Source organism: Hemitrygon akajei, chromosome 5 (genome assembly GCF_048418815.1).
Source record: "Hemitrygon akajei chromosome 5, sHemAka1.3, whole genome shotgun sequence".
In the NCBI taxonomy this organism is placed as follows: domain Eukaryota; kingdom Metazoa; phylum Chordata; class Chondrichthyes; order Myliobatiformes; family Dasyatidae; genus Hemitrygon; species Hemitrygon akajei.
Window position 1 is genome coordinate 110,885,982 of NC_133128.1, and position 14,579 is coordinate 110,900,560.

Sequence of the window (14,579 nt, forward strand, 5' to 3'; positions counted from 1 at the left end):
GTAACCCCAACACTGCCAGGTGGTAAAGGTGCTCCCAAAGCAAAGGCTGCGACCGCACCCATGTGATATCAAGAGGGTGATAGCAGCCAGCTGGTTGTATGTGTAACGGATTAATGATTGATGAAACGAGTTAAACTCCCTCCCTTCCCACCCGCTCCTCCTCTCCACACCCCGCCCAGACAGGTTCTGCACTGAGCTGCAACCAAAACAGCGCTTGGAGGTCCCGCAGAGTTCACGGGCTCTCGCTCTGAACTTCTCAGCTCCGACGCTGCATCCTCCCAACGCAATTAGGACTCCTGGTTTTTATTGCTTCTGCGTAAACCCCAAAGCCCTGAGCGATCGTAAAAGGAGCAAAGTTTCCACTCGGCTGGGAATTTGTGTGGCCGTCCGCGACCAGGTAGCCAGATGTCCGCTCTTTCCCCCTGCACAGGGCACCTTGCTCATAAAAGTCAGTACCCGTGAACCAGAACAATCCTTTATGATTGCTAACAACCTTGTGTTTGTACAGGGCAATAAAAATTAACATCCCTAATTGCATGTGAAGGATACTTGTGCAGCTGACAGATGACTGACCACAGTCAGCCAGGTAGACCTGTGTGGGAACAAGAAAGAGAGATGGGGGCAGGGTGGGCAGATATAGGGAGAGCGGGAGGATGGTTAAGGTTAAACAGGAGGCAAAGCGAGAAAGATTCTTGGCCATCGCCTGTCATGGAGTCATAAACCACTATTTAACTTAGCTTTTTGCAGTACATTACAAACTTAAGAGGGAGACCATAGAACATAGAACAGGAGCAGGTCCTTTGGCCCACAATTTTGTGCCAATCCAATTAAATTAGTAATCACATGGTCAACTAAATTAACCTCTTCCACATACACAATGCCCATAACCTTCTATTTCCTCACATCCATGTGCCTGTCTAAACATCTCTTAAAAGTCTTTGATGTTTCTGCCTCTACCACCATCCCAGGCCATGCATTCCAGACACCTACCACGAGTTTTGGTGTAAAAAACTTCCCTCTCACATGTCCTTTGAAATGATCTCCTCTCACCTTAAATGCATGCCCTCTGGTGTTATACATTTCAACCCTGGGAAACAGATACTGTCGCTCTGCTCTATGAGGAGCTAAACTCAGATGTATCAGTATTACAGTGGAGTAAAGGGACCTATGGAAGCATGAGAGAGGAGCTGGCCAAAGTTGATTGGAAGGGGACATTAGCAGGGATGATGGCAGAACCGCAGTGACTGGAGTTTCTGGAAACAATTTGTAAGGCCAACGATAGATACATCCCAAAGAAGTATTCTAAAGGGAGGATGGGGTACCGTGGTTCTTTAGAACAGAGATGAAGAGGAATTTCTTTAGTCAGGGAGTGGTGAATCTATGGAATTAATTGCCACAGGCATATGTGGAGGCCACGTCAGTGATTGTGTTCTAAATGGAGGTTGATAGGTTTTTATTAGTCAGGGCATCAAATGTTACAGAGAGAAAGCTGGAGGATAGGGTTGCAAGGGATAATAAATCAGCCATGATGGAATGGTGGTGTCGACAGAATAGCCTAATTCTGCTCCTATGTCTTATGATAAATATGCAGTAAATTAAATCAACTTAAATTAACACAAATTATACATAACTTGCATGACATTTTGCAAGTTGAGGGAAATATATTCCTATGTAGTGTTTGGGTTTTCAGCACAGTTCAAGAATCTGATTGCTTATGAGGGGTATAGGTATCGTAAAATACAAGAAGCTTTTCTCCACTGTGGTTGGGTGAGACTACAGCCAGAGGACATGAGTTAATGGTGAAAGATAAAATGTTTAAGGGGGATGTGAGGGAGAACGCTTCACTCAGAGGGTGGTGGGAGTGTGGAAGCCATGGATGTGGGTTTGATTTCAACTGTTTGGGCGGGAGGGGTGTGAAGGGCTGTGGTCCAGATGCAGGTCGATGGAACTACGCAGAGTTACAAATTGGCACAGACTAAACAGGCCAAAGGGTCTGTTTCTGTGCTGCAGTGATCCATGACTCCATGGCAGTGGGGAAGAGGCTTTTGTGAATCTTCAGGGTCCAGTACCTCTTGCCTGAAGGCAACAAGGAGAAGCAGCCACAGCCTGGGTGGTGGGGTTCCTGATGATGGATACCCCCTTCCTAAGACATTTCATCTTGTAGATGCTTTCCAGTTACAGACTTCTATAGTACAGAATCAGACCTCTCTGCCTAAAATTGAAGTCAAATTCAATTTTATTGTCAGAGGAGCACCACAGCACAGAAACAGGCCTTTCAACCCATCTAGTCCATGCCAGCCTGTATTTTCCAGCTAATACCATCTACCTGCACCCAGAATATAGCCCTCCATACCCCTCCCATCCATGTACTTATCCAAATTTCTCTTAAAGTTTGTAATTGAACCCACATCCACCACTTTTACTGGCAGATCGTTCCACACTCGCACTACCCACTGAGTGAAGCTCCCTCTCAGATTCCCCGTAAATATTTCACCTTTCACCCAAAAGCAATGAACTCTAATTGTTGTCTCATTTAAGCTGAGGTGTAAATGCCTGCATGCACCCTATCTATACCCCCATAATTCTGTATACCTTTATAAGATCTCCCCTCATTTTCATGGACTCCAGGGAATGATTGGAGGAAAGTATATAGAAACATGTCTGGAGGATTGGAGGGTTGCAGATGTTGTTCCCCTATTCAAGAAAGGGAGTAGGAATAGCCCAGGAAATTAGAGACCAGTGAGGCTTACTTCAGTGGTTGATAAATCGATGGAGAAGATCCTGAGAGGCAGGATTTATGAACATTTGGAAAGGTATAACATGATTAGGAATAGTCAGCATGGCTTTGTCAAAGGCAGGTCATGCCTTACAAGCCTGATTGAATTTTTTGAAGATGTGATTAAACACATTGATGAAGGTACAGCCATAGATGTAGTGTACATAGATTTCAGCAAGGCATTTGATAAGGTACCCCATGCAAGGCTTATTGAGAAAGTAATGAGGCATAGGATCCAAGGGGACATTGCTTTGTGGATCGAGAACTGGCTTGCCCACAGAAGGCAAAGAGTGGTTGTAGACAGGTCACATTCTGCATGGAGGCCGGTGACTAGTGGTGTGACTTAGGGATCTGTTCTGGGACCCTTATTCTTCATGATTTTTATACATGACCTAGATGAGGAAGTGGAGAGATGGGTTAGTCAGTTGACACAAAGATTGAAGGTGTTGTGGGTAGTGTGGAGGGCTGTCAGAGGTTACAGCGGGACATCGATAGGATGAGAAGTGGCAGATGGAGTTCAACCCAGATAAGTGTGAGGTGGTTCATTTTGGTAGGTCAAATATTATGACAGAATATAGCATTAATGGCAAGACTCTTGGTAGTGTGGAGGATAAGAGGGATCTTGGGATCCGAGTCCATAGGACACTGCTATGAAAGTTGACTACATGGTTAAGAAGGCATACATCAATTGGCCTTCATCAATTGTGGGATTGAGTTTAGGAGCCGAGAGTTAATGTTGGACCCTGGTCAGACCCCACTTGGAGTACTGTGCTCAATTCTGGTCGCCTCACTACAGGAAGGATATAGAAACCATAGAAAGGGTGCAGAAGAGATTTATAAGGATGTTGTCTGGATTGGGAAGCATGCCTTATGAGAATAGGTTGAGTGAACTCGGCTTTTTCTCCTTGGAGCGATGGAGGATGAGAGGTATCCTGATAGAGGTGTACAAGATAATGAGAGTCATTGATTTTGTGGATTGTCAGAGGCTCTTTCCCAGGGTTGAAATGGCTAGCACGAGAGGGCACAGTTTGAAGGTGCTGGGAAGTAGGTACAGAGGAGATGTCAGGGGTAAGTTTTTTACGCAGAGAGTGATGAGTGCGTGGAATGGGCTGCCAGCAACGGTGGTGGAGGTGGATACGATAGGGTCATTTAAGAGACTCCTGGATGGCGACATGGAGCTTAAATAAATGGAGGGCACAGATATTAGTGACGTAGGGTGTGACACTGACACAGTTATTAGTGACGTATGGTGGGACAGACACAGATATTAGTAATGTAGGGTGTCACACTGACACAGTTATTAGTGACGTAGGGTGTCACACTGGCACAGATATTAGTGATGTAGGGTGGGACACTGACACAGATATTAGTGACATACGGTGTGACACTGACACAGATATTAGTGACATAGGGTGCCACACTGACACAGCTATTAGTGACATAGTGTGGGACAGACACAGATATTAGTAATGTAGGGTGTCACACTGACACAGATATTAGTGACGTATGGTGTGACACTGACACAGATATTAATGACATAGGGTGCCACACTGACACAGATATTAGTGATGTAGGGTGGGACACTGACACAGCTATTAGTGACATAGTGTGGGACAGACACAGATATTAGTAATGTAGGGTGTCACACTGACACAGATATTAGTGACGTATGGTGTGACACTGACACAGATATTAGTGACATAGGGTGCCACACTAACACAGATATTAGTGATGTAGGGTGGGACACTGACACAGATATTAGTGACATAGGGTGTGACATAGACACAGATATTAGTGACATACAGTGTGGGACACTGACACAGATATTAGTGACATAGGGTGTGACACTGACACAGATATTAGTGACATAGGGTGCCACACTGACACAGATATTAGTGACGTAGGGTGTGACATAGACACAGATATTAGTGACATACAGTGTGGGACACTGACACAGATATTAGTGACATACGGTGTGACACTGACACAGATATTAGTGACATAGGGTGCCACACTAACACAGATATTAGTGATGTAGGGTGGGACACTGACACAGATATTAGTGACGTATGGTGTGACACTGACACAGATATTAGTGACATACGGTGTGGGACACTGACACAGATATTAGTGACATAGGGTGTGACACTGACACAGATATTAGTGACATAGAGTGCCACACTGACACAGATATTAGTGACGTAGGGTGTGACACTGACACAGATATTAGTGACATAGGGTGTGACACTGACACAGATATTAGTGACATAGGGTGCCACACTGACACAGATATTAGTGACATAAAGTGCCACACTGACACAGATATTAGTGACATAGGGTGTGACATAGACACAGACATTAGTGATGTATGGTGTGACACTGACACAGATATTAATGACATACAGTGTGGGACACTGACACAGATATTAGTGACATACGGTGTGACACTGACACAGATATTAGTGACATAGGGTGCCACACTAACACAGACATTAGTGATGTATGGTGTGACACTGACACAGATATTAATGACATACAGTGTGGGACACTGACACAGATATTAGTGACATACGGTGTGACACTGACACAGATATTAGTGACATAGGGTGCCACACTAACACAGATATTAGTGACATACGGTGTGACACTGACACAGATATTAGTGACATAGGGTGCCACACTAACACAGATATTAGTGATGTAGGGTGGGACACTGACACAGACATTAGTGATGTATGGTGTGACACTGACACAGATATTAGTGACATACGGTGTGACACTGACACAGATATTAGTGACATAGGATGCCACACTGACACAGATATTATTGGAGCTGGGACATTATATTGCAGTTATCCAAGTCGTTGTTGAGGCCATGCTTTGAGTACAGTGTTTTGGTCACCCTACATTGGAAGACATGATGAAGCTGAATAGAATGACAAAGATGTTGAAAGATCTAGACGACCTGTGTTATTGGAAATGTTGGCCACACTAGGCTTTTATTCTTTGAAGAAAGACCTAGCGTTAGTTCTGTATAAAACTGTAAAATTTTGAGGCAAAGAACAGGTGGATTGTTGCTGTCTTTTCTGCATATTTTGGGAGTCACAGACTATGGGGCCAGAGTTTGAAGAGAGAGTGGAGAGATTTAAATGTGATCTGAGGGGCAACTTTTCATGCAGAGAATGATGATTGTATGGAAATAACTGCCAAAGGAAGTGGTTGAGGCAGGTTCATTAGTATCTATTAAAAAGCACTGGGGTATGCACACAATACTCCAAGTGTGGTCTAACCAGGGTATTAACAGAATTTCACAGTTATTGAACTCAATTCCTGATTAATAAAGGCCAACACTCTGTACACCTTCTTAACCACTCTATCAACTTGTGCAACAACTTTGAGGGGTCTCTGGATGTGAACCCCTAACAAATGGAGCCCTTCTATCTGATAAAGGACAGACGGTGGGGAAGGGTTTGTGGGGTTTGATCTGAACCAGATCAACGTACAGTATGGTGGTGATTCTGGCTCTGAAATAGGAGCTCTGAAAGATTCTGGATGCACAAATGAAGCACCTCTATTACCTGCTCGCCTGTTATATCAGTAACCTGAGATATATTGAGGGCTTATTGTTTCCACAGGATATCACCCTACCCTTCTACACCAGCCCCCTCTCCCCTTCCACCAACAAAACACACAATGAAGCGAATTTAATCAGTGCACTCACAGAAATATGATAAAGGTTCTTTGAAGAAGTTTGCACAGGGATGACTACACAAGGCCTACGAAGGTCACCCAGGCCTTACTTCATTTAACTCTTCTTTCCTTTGTGTTCAGTCACTGCCACTCCTGTCTGCCTTCTCAACAGAGATAGGCATACCGTATATTTGCAAGATGTACCAACAACGATCACCCACCTCTCCTTTCTGACCTATATCGAACATTGACATCAATCCTTGTTTTCAAATGCATCCACTTCTTTTCAGTGAAGCATCTTCCAGCCTCACAAGATTTCTCTGCTCCATTCTTTCCAGCCTCTTGTACATCATCCATTTTTTATCACTCCATTACTGGCAGCTGTGCGTTTGGTTGCCAGGATCCTAAGCTCTGGAATTCCCTCCCGGGACCTCTTCACTGTCCTTCAGGAACCATTCTGACTAAGGCTTTGATTATCTATCGATACTTTCCATCCCTCTATTCACGGTAGAGAGAAAATTTGCTATTCTTCCTTGAAACAGTTTGGTGCAACTTCATAAAAACATTGTTTTGGCCATTTTTGGTGCAATGTGTGCAGTTCTGTTTGCCAGACTACAGGAAGGATATGACTGCAATGGAGAGGGTGCAGGAAATTTTCCAGGATATTGCCATGGATGGAGCTTTTGAGTTATAAAGAGAGAACAGTTAGAAAATAGAACATTACAGCACAGTACAAGCCCTTTAAACCATAATGTTGTACCAACTTTTTAAGTTCAAGTTCAATTTTATCATCATTCAACTGTATATCTACATGCATACCACCAAATGAAACCAAGGTGCACAGCACAGTACATATAACTCACATAAGGTAATCTTACCACAAATATATTAACAACTAATGAAATACATTCCAGAAGATTGACCTTTAGCATGAGGTGCACTTACAACACAAGTTAAAAAGTAAACAGTATAACTGGGGCTTCATGCGTGGTGAAATTTGGGTGGTGTCAGGGAGTTCAACAGTTTCACTGCCTGGGGAAGGAGCCGTTTCCCATCCTAACAGTCCTTCTCCTAACACTATGGCATCTCCTGCTGGATGGTAGAAAGTCAAAGAGATTGTAGGATAGGTAGGAAGGTCATTGACAAGGGCCCTCTGTATGGATCACATCTGATAATTATCTTAGATGGGTAGAAGAGAGACTCTGATAATCCTCTCAGGAGTCCTCACAATTCTTTGCAGGGTCTTGCGGTCAGAGGCCTTACAATTCCTGTACAAGTGGCGATGCTGTCTTGTCATCACCGTTGATGAGGCTAGCCTCCGCTGTTTCATCAGTGAGCTTGATTCGATCTGAGCTGGATCTGGCAGTACAGCCATGCGTCAGCAGCGGGCTAAACACACGGCCCTAGCTCAGTGTGATGGGGCTAGAGATGTTGCTGCCAACACAGACTGACTCTGTGGTCTCTCTGTCAAGATCCAGTTCCAGAGAGGGATGTTGAGACCTAATGAGGGTTTACCCACCAGCTTCTGAGGGAAGATAGTATTAAACCCTGAGCTGAAGTTGATAAACAGCATTGTGGTATATGAGGCACCATTTTCCAGGTGGGACGGGACGGAATGGAGGGCAGAGGCTATGGCATCATCAGTGGACCAATTTGAGGGATAAGCAAACTGCAAAGAGTTCCTCCAGCATGTTGTGTGTGTTGCTCAGAATTTCCAGCATCTGCAGAATCTCCTGTAGTTATGATTTTATAAATGCCTATGAGTTTACCCCTTATTCTCTCATGTTCCAAGAATAAAGGACTTCAAGGGTAGTAAAGAGAGCTTTTGGTACTTTGGCCTTTATAAATCAAAGTATTGAGTATAAGAGTTGGAATATTATGGTGAGGTTGTATAAGGCATTGGTGAGGCCGAATTTGGAGTATTGTGTGCAGTTTTGGCCACCGAATTACAGGAAGGATATTAATAAGGTTGAAAGAGTGCAGAGAAGGTTTGCCGGGACTTGAGAAACTGAGTTACAGAGAAAGGTTGAATAGGTTAGGACTTTATTCCTTGGAGTGTAGAAGAATGAGGGGAGACTTGATAGAGGTATATAAAATTATGATGGATATAGATAGAGTGAATGCAAGCAGGCTTTTTCCACTGAGGCTAGGGGAGAAAAAAAACTAGAGGACATGGGTTAAGGGTGAAGGGGGAAAAGTTTAAAGGGAACATTAGAGGGGACCTCTTCACACAGAGAGTGGTGGGAGTGTGGAATGAGCTGCCAGATGAAGTGGTAAATGCGGGCTCACTTTTAACATTTAAGAAAAACTTGGACAGGTACATGGATGAGAGGTGTATGGAGGGATATGGGCTGGGTGCAGGTCAGTGGGACTAGGCAGAAAAATGGTTTGGCACAGCCAAGAAGAGCCAAAAGTCCTGTTTCTGTGCTGTAATGTTCTATGGTTCTATGGCTCTAAAGGCCTTCCACCACCTTCAGAAGACAACTTGAAATGGGCAATGCAAGGATTTCATGATCCGATATTCATGCCATCAGACACAATATAAGGTGTTTCTCCTCCAGCCTGAGGGTAACCTCATGTTGGCACAAGAGGAGGCCATGGATCGGCACATCAGAATGGGAACGGGGATGGGAATGTGAATTAAAATGTTTGGCCATTGGGAAGCCCCGCTTGTGGCGGATGGTGTGTAAGTGCTCAGCATAGCAGTCCGCTGGTTAGTTAACCAGCATGGTGCGAACCAAAGTCAGAATCAGGTTTAATATTACTGACATTTCAAGAAGTTTGTTGTTTTGTAGCAGAATTACAGCGCCATACATGAAAAAACTATAATTTACAAGAAGAAATATATACATGTTGAGTACACTTTATCCGAAATTCCAAAATCCAAAATTTTTTTGAGTGCTGATGTGATGTCACGTGTCAGCGAAGGTTTCATGGCGATATACAGGTTACTGCGCACCACAGACAGTTCTGAGATGTGATTTCACATATAAAATGAACAGAAATTGATGAAAAATATTGCATCAAGCGGAAAAAGGGCTCGATCGTGTATTGAAAGAGTGGATTTGTCAGTGTCTGAGTGAATGTTTGCTGCTTAATGGTATGCTGATCAAGAAACAAGCAAAGATCTATCATGATGAACTGAAAATTGAAAGCAATTGTGAATATTCAGCAGACTGGATCCAGAAATTTAAGAAAAGGCGCGGCATTAAATTGTTAACGATTTGCGGTGATAAAGCACCTGCTAATCCTGAATCAGCAGAGGAATTCATTGATGAGTTTGCCAAGATCATTGCTGGTGAAAATCTAACACGATGAAGGGCTGTATCAGTCCATTTGTGTGATAAACATGTGGAAGACAAAGACTGCTGACTGGTAAATTCAGAGTCAGAAATGATGGCGATCCCAAGGTATTTCATTATATATTCCAAAATCGGAAAAAATCCAAAATACTTCCAGCTCCAGGCATTTCAGATGAGTGGTACTGAACCTGTATTAAGAATTTTGATTAAATAAGTAGTGCAAAAGAGAACAAAGATAACGAGGTAATGTTCATGGGTTTATTGTCCATTCAGAAATCTGATGGCAGAGGGGAAGAAATTGTCCTAAAATGTTGAGTGTGTGTCTTCAGGCTCCTGTACCTCCTCCTTGATGGGAGTAAGGCAAAGAGAGCATGTCCTGGGTGATGAGAGTACTTAATGATGGAGGTGCCTTTTTTGAGGCATGGTCTTTCGAAGATGTTCTCGATGCTGAGGAGGCTAGCGCCCACGATGGAGCTGACTGAGTTTAGACTTTTTGTAGCGGTTTGCAATCCTGTGCAGTGGCCCCTTCATTCGGGACAGTATGCAGCCAGTTAGAATGATATCTGTATATATCTCATATCATGTAGAGATATATCTCTATTTGCTAGAGATTTCGGTGGCAAGATATCCTCCATCTTCTAATGAAATATTGTGTGTATGTTTTATACAGTGCTTGTTGATGTGTCTATGAAGCATTAGTGAGCCGAACTCGGGGGTACATCTGCTACCTGACTGGTTTGTAACCCTCTGAGACATGTACCAAAGGTTGCTCGCCACCCTAGGCCACTTTCAAAGGCTTTGTGCTCCTCTGCCTGCTAATGTCTCAGTGGAAACAGCCCGCAGTCAACAGGGACCGATCTGATCCTTATCTGCCCCCAGATGAATGACCTGTCGCTGAGTCACTCCAGTGATGGAAGCTATGTTTTGCAAGTTAAAATTTAATCCTCGGCCTGGTGGCTCCAGCTGAGGCCTTTCCCTCACGATGACTCGGGGATTTAGCATCTCCCCGGTGGGGGTGTTGTGGGGAGACAGTGGGAGCAGCTGATGGGAAAAGCAGGAAATACGTGACCAAAAGGTTTTCAAAGCAACCGAAGTTCATTGTCAAAGTATCTATATGTCACCATATACAACCCTGAGATTTATTCCACAAACAAGAGAAAATCTGCAGATGCTGGAAATCCAAGCAACACACACAAAATGCTGGAGGAACTCAGCAAGGCGGGCAGGCATGTGTACCTGATATTCATTTTCTTGCAGGCATTCAAAGAAGCACAATAGAATCAATGATTGATTCCACACAACAAGATGGACAAACACAATGTGCAAAAGACATTGAAAACAAATTGAGCAATACAAAAAGAAAATAATAGTCAAAATTATAATAATAAATAAATCAGCAATAAATATGGAGAATTTGAAATGAAGCATCCTTGAACGTGAATCTATAGAGTACAGGAACAGTTCAGTGTTGGGGTGAGTGAAGTTGAGTGAAGTTACCCCCTCTGGTTCAAGAGCCTGATGATTGAGGGGTAATAATTATTCCTGAACCTGGTGGTGTTGGTCCTGAGGCTCATGTACCTTCTTCCTGATGGCAGCAGTGAGAGATGAGCACAGTGGTAGTGAGGGTTATACCCGTGTTGGCGCGTGGCCAAGTGGTTAAGGCATTCGTCTAGTGATCCGAAGGTCGCTAGTTCGAGCGTTGACTGAAAGGCACTTAGCCACACATTGCTCTGTGACGACACCGGTGCCAAGCTGTATGGGTCCTAATGCCCTTCCCTTGGACAAGATCAGTGGCGTGGAGAGGGGAGACTTGCAGCTTGGGCAACTGCCGGTCTTCCATAAAGAAAACCTTGCCCAGGCTTGCGCCCTGGAAACTTTCCAAGGTGCAAATCCATGGTCTATCGAGACTAACAGAGGCCTATGATGGACTGGGCTGTATCCACAATGAGGAACAAAGAGAAAGTTGTGAAGCTTTGGAGGTGAAAAGAGAAATGAACTGACAGAATCAAAATCAATAAAGCCAACAAACAAGAAATAATCTCAAAAAACAAGTAAATAACATACCAAATATTAAACAGCAAGCCACCATGGAACAGACCAGGGATGTTCGGTTCGGTTCAGTTTTGCACTGTGTCATTCATCGACTGCAGGCCGCAGAGTCAGTCCGTGTTAAAGCAATAAATAAAGGGTGTAACCAGAAACCGGAGACACAGATAACAAGAACTGCAGAGTCCTCTAAAAATGAGTTCAATCCAATCCACAAACCACGGCAATCAAACCCTGCCTGAGACCCAAGGCTCCTGCACTTTCCTCCGGCAGAGGTAAGTGAGAGGGAGAGGGAGACCAGTCAAGCACAGGTAGAGGGCACCAAGCACCTGCTCATTTCCTCTCTCTTCCTCATTAATTTCACTATTACTCAATGCTTTGACGGCAAGCAATAGAGCCGATCACACTCCACCATTAGGCCGCATGCTCCATTCTCAACCACTCTGAATTCCATTGGAGACCTCAAAAGGTTGGGCCAAAAGCACCTTATTAAAATTGCAGGTTTCACCCGCGCACAGATTTTAAGTATATTTAAAATAAGAAGGAGAAGAGAAAGCTGTTTTGTGAACTGTTTGCAGGACATCACCGTTAATCTTGTTGGCTGCTGGCGCCATCTTGCATTGATTGGATACAATATTAGACAAAACAAGTGACTTGCCTCTCTGATTTCAGGGACATCAGCAGAGCGGGGACTGGTGGCAGGTTTCCCTGGCTTCCACTCACGGCCAGAAGGTGAAGGCATTCGTCAGCCACAGGAACTGACCAGCGTACCGCAGCTCCCTGGTGGTGTGCGCACAGTTTTGAAACACCTGTGCCCGAAGTTCTTACCTTTCCACAACCTTTGTCCACTCTCAGAACCAGCACAGGAATGTACAGAAGTTGAGGAAAACAAGGGCTTGCTCCCGGTTCCCATTCTCCAGGAAAGTTAAGGGAAAAAAAGGTTTTCCAAGGCCTCCAAGACTGTGCTGAGATTCCAAGTATTCCAGATTGACTCTACTGAGACTAAAGCAGAACAGGGAAAAGAAGCCCAAGAGTCTTTTGTCTTTTTATTACCTTTGCACATTAACTACAGAGGAATTTTTGGGAGATGGGGCTGTTCAGACAGATGGGTTTGGATGAAGGATGCAAGATTTAGAGTTGGTGATGTAAAGGACATTTGGATTTTCTGACCTTTTGGATTGTCTTGGAACCTACAGAGTAAAAATAATCTCTGACACAGCAGGGGATGGGTGAGACACAAAAAATAACAATTTTCACTGCTTTGGTAAGTTATAATAAAAATTGAGAGTTGGGAAAGAAGAGTTGGGTATTGTAAAACTTGACAGATATTGTCCAACTGGGTTAAGAATTACTTGCTTTTAAACTGGTCACAGGAAGGGTGTAGGCACCTGTGATCATGGGTTTTGGGGATGAACGTGAGAACCAGGAAGCATGCAGGCAGCATGGCAGTTAGTGTAACACTATTACAGCACCGGCAACCTGGGTTTCATTCCCGTCACTGTCTGTGAGGAGTTTGTACATTCTCCCCATGACCACATGGGTTTCCTCCAGGTGCTCCGGTTTCCTCTCACAGTCCAAAGACGCATGGGCTAGTAAGTTAATTGTTCACATGGATGGTCTGGGCTCATTGGACCGAAAAAAATGTCTGTTATCATGCTGCATCTCTAAATAAAAAATAAAAATTAACAGCGTCGTTATAGTGGGGAAAAATTCCAGGAGGCGGGAAGCTGATGAGGTAAACAGAAAAGATAGAAAATGGAAAGTGGAATCCAGTCTGGAGAACGATGAGATAATGCACTGGTGGAGGGGAAATGGGAAATGGGCAGGGAAATTTGGAGTATCGTGTACAGTTCCGGTCACCTGCCTACAAGAAAGAAACCATTTAGATTGAAAAGTACTGAGAAAATTTACAAGGATGTTACCGGGACTTGAGGGCCTGAGTTATATGGAAAAGCTTCTCCGAGGATTGTCACCTTGTCGTGGTGGAGAGGCTTGTGGCTTCCTGAGATCCCAAAAGCAATGTCCCCTGGAAATTAGCCATCCTGTGCTTAGCTCCCAGTAGGGCCACCCATGGCTGTAATGTGAAAGGAGATGTTCCAGACAAACAATGACCTCAGTGGTGGAGCTGGCAGACGATGATGACCCACCACAGAAGCAGTGAAGGTGGAGGAAGGATGCAGCAGTGAAAGATCCCCAGTTGTTCTGCATTCGATGCCACTGGACCCTGACCCGATCTGTCAAGGGCCATGTGGTGGCTGCCTGTGCAGCAGCCTCCACACGTTAAACAAAGTCACGCACAGGCATTCTCCATTGAGAGAAAAATCCCTGGGGAAAACATTATATTCGACTTGAGTGATCACACTACTATAGGGAAAGGTTGATTAGGTTAGGTCTTTATTCCTTGGAGCATAAAAGAATTTGAGTAGAGGTATACAAAATTATGAGGGGTATAGATAGGGTAAGTGCAAGCAGGCTCTTTCCACTGAGGTTGGGTGAGACTAGGTTAAGAGTGAAAGATGAAATATTTAAGGGGATCCTTTTCACTCAAAGGTGGTGAGAGTGTGGACCAAGCTGCCAGTGGAAGGGTTGATTTCAACATTTAAGAGATGTTTGGATGAGTACGTGGATGGGAGGGGTATGGTCCAGGTGCAGGTCGATGGGGTAAGCAGAATAACAGTTTGACATGGAATAGATGGGTTGAAGAGGCTGTCACTGTGTTGTGCTCTATGACTCTATAATTCGGATTAGTGTTAGGATCGACAGAT

General features: G+C 44.2%; 1 protein-coding gene across 3 annotated transcripts in view; it reads left to right on the top strand.

The window, feature by feature from the left end:
• The window catches only part of slc23a3 (solute carrier family 23 member 3), a 104,136-nt gene extending 90,636 nt beyond the window's left edge, over nt 1-13,500 (top strand). For all 3 annotated transcript variants that reach the window (XM_073046186.1, XM_073046188.1, XM_073046187.1), the window contains one exon: nt 12,487-13,500. In XM_073046186.1, the coding sequence (XP_072902287.1) occupies nt 12,487-12,743 (257 nt within the window). In that variant the 3' untranslated portion in view covers nt 12,744-13,500. The remainder of the gene's footprint in view (nt 1-12,486) is intronic.
• Nucleotides 13,501-14,579: the final 1,079 nt, after the last annotated feature.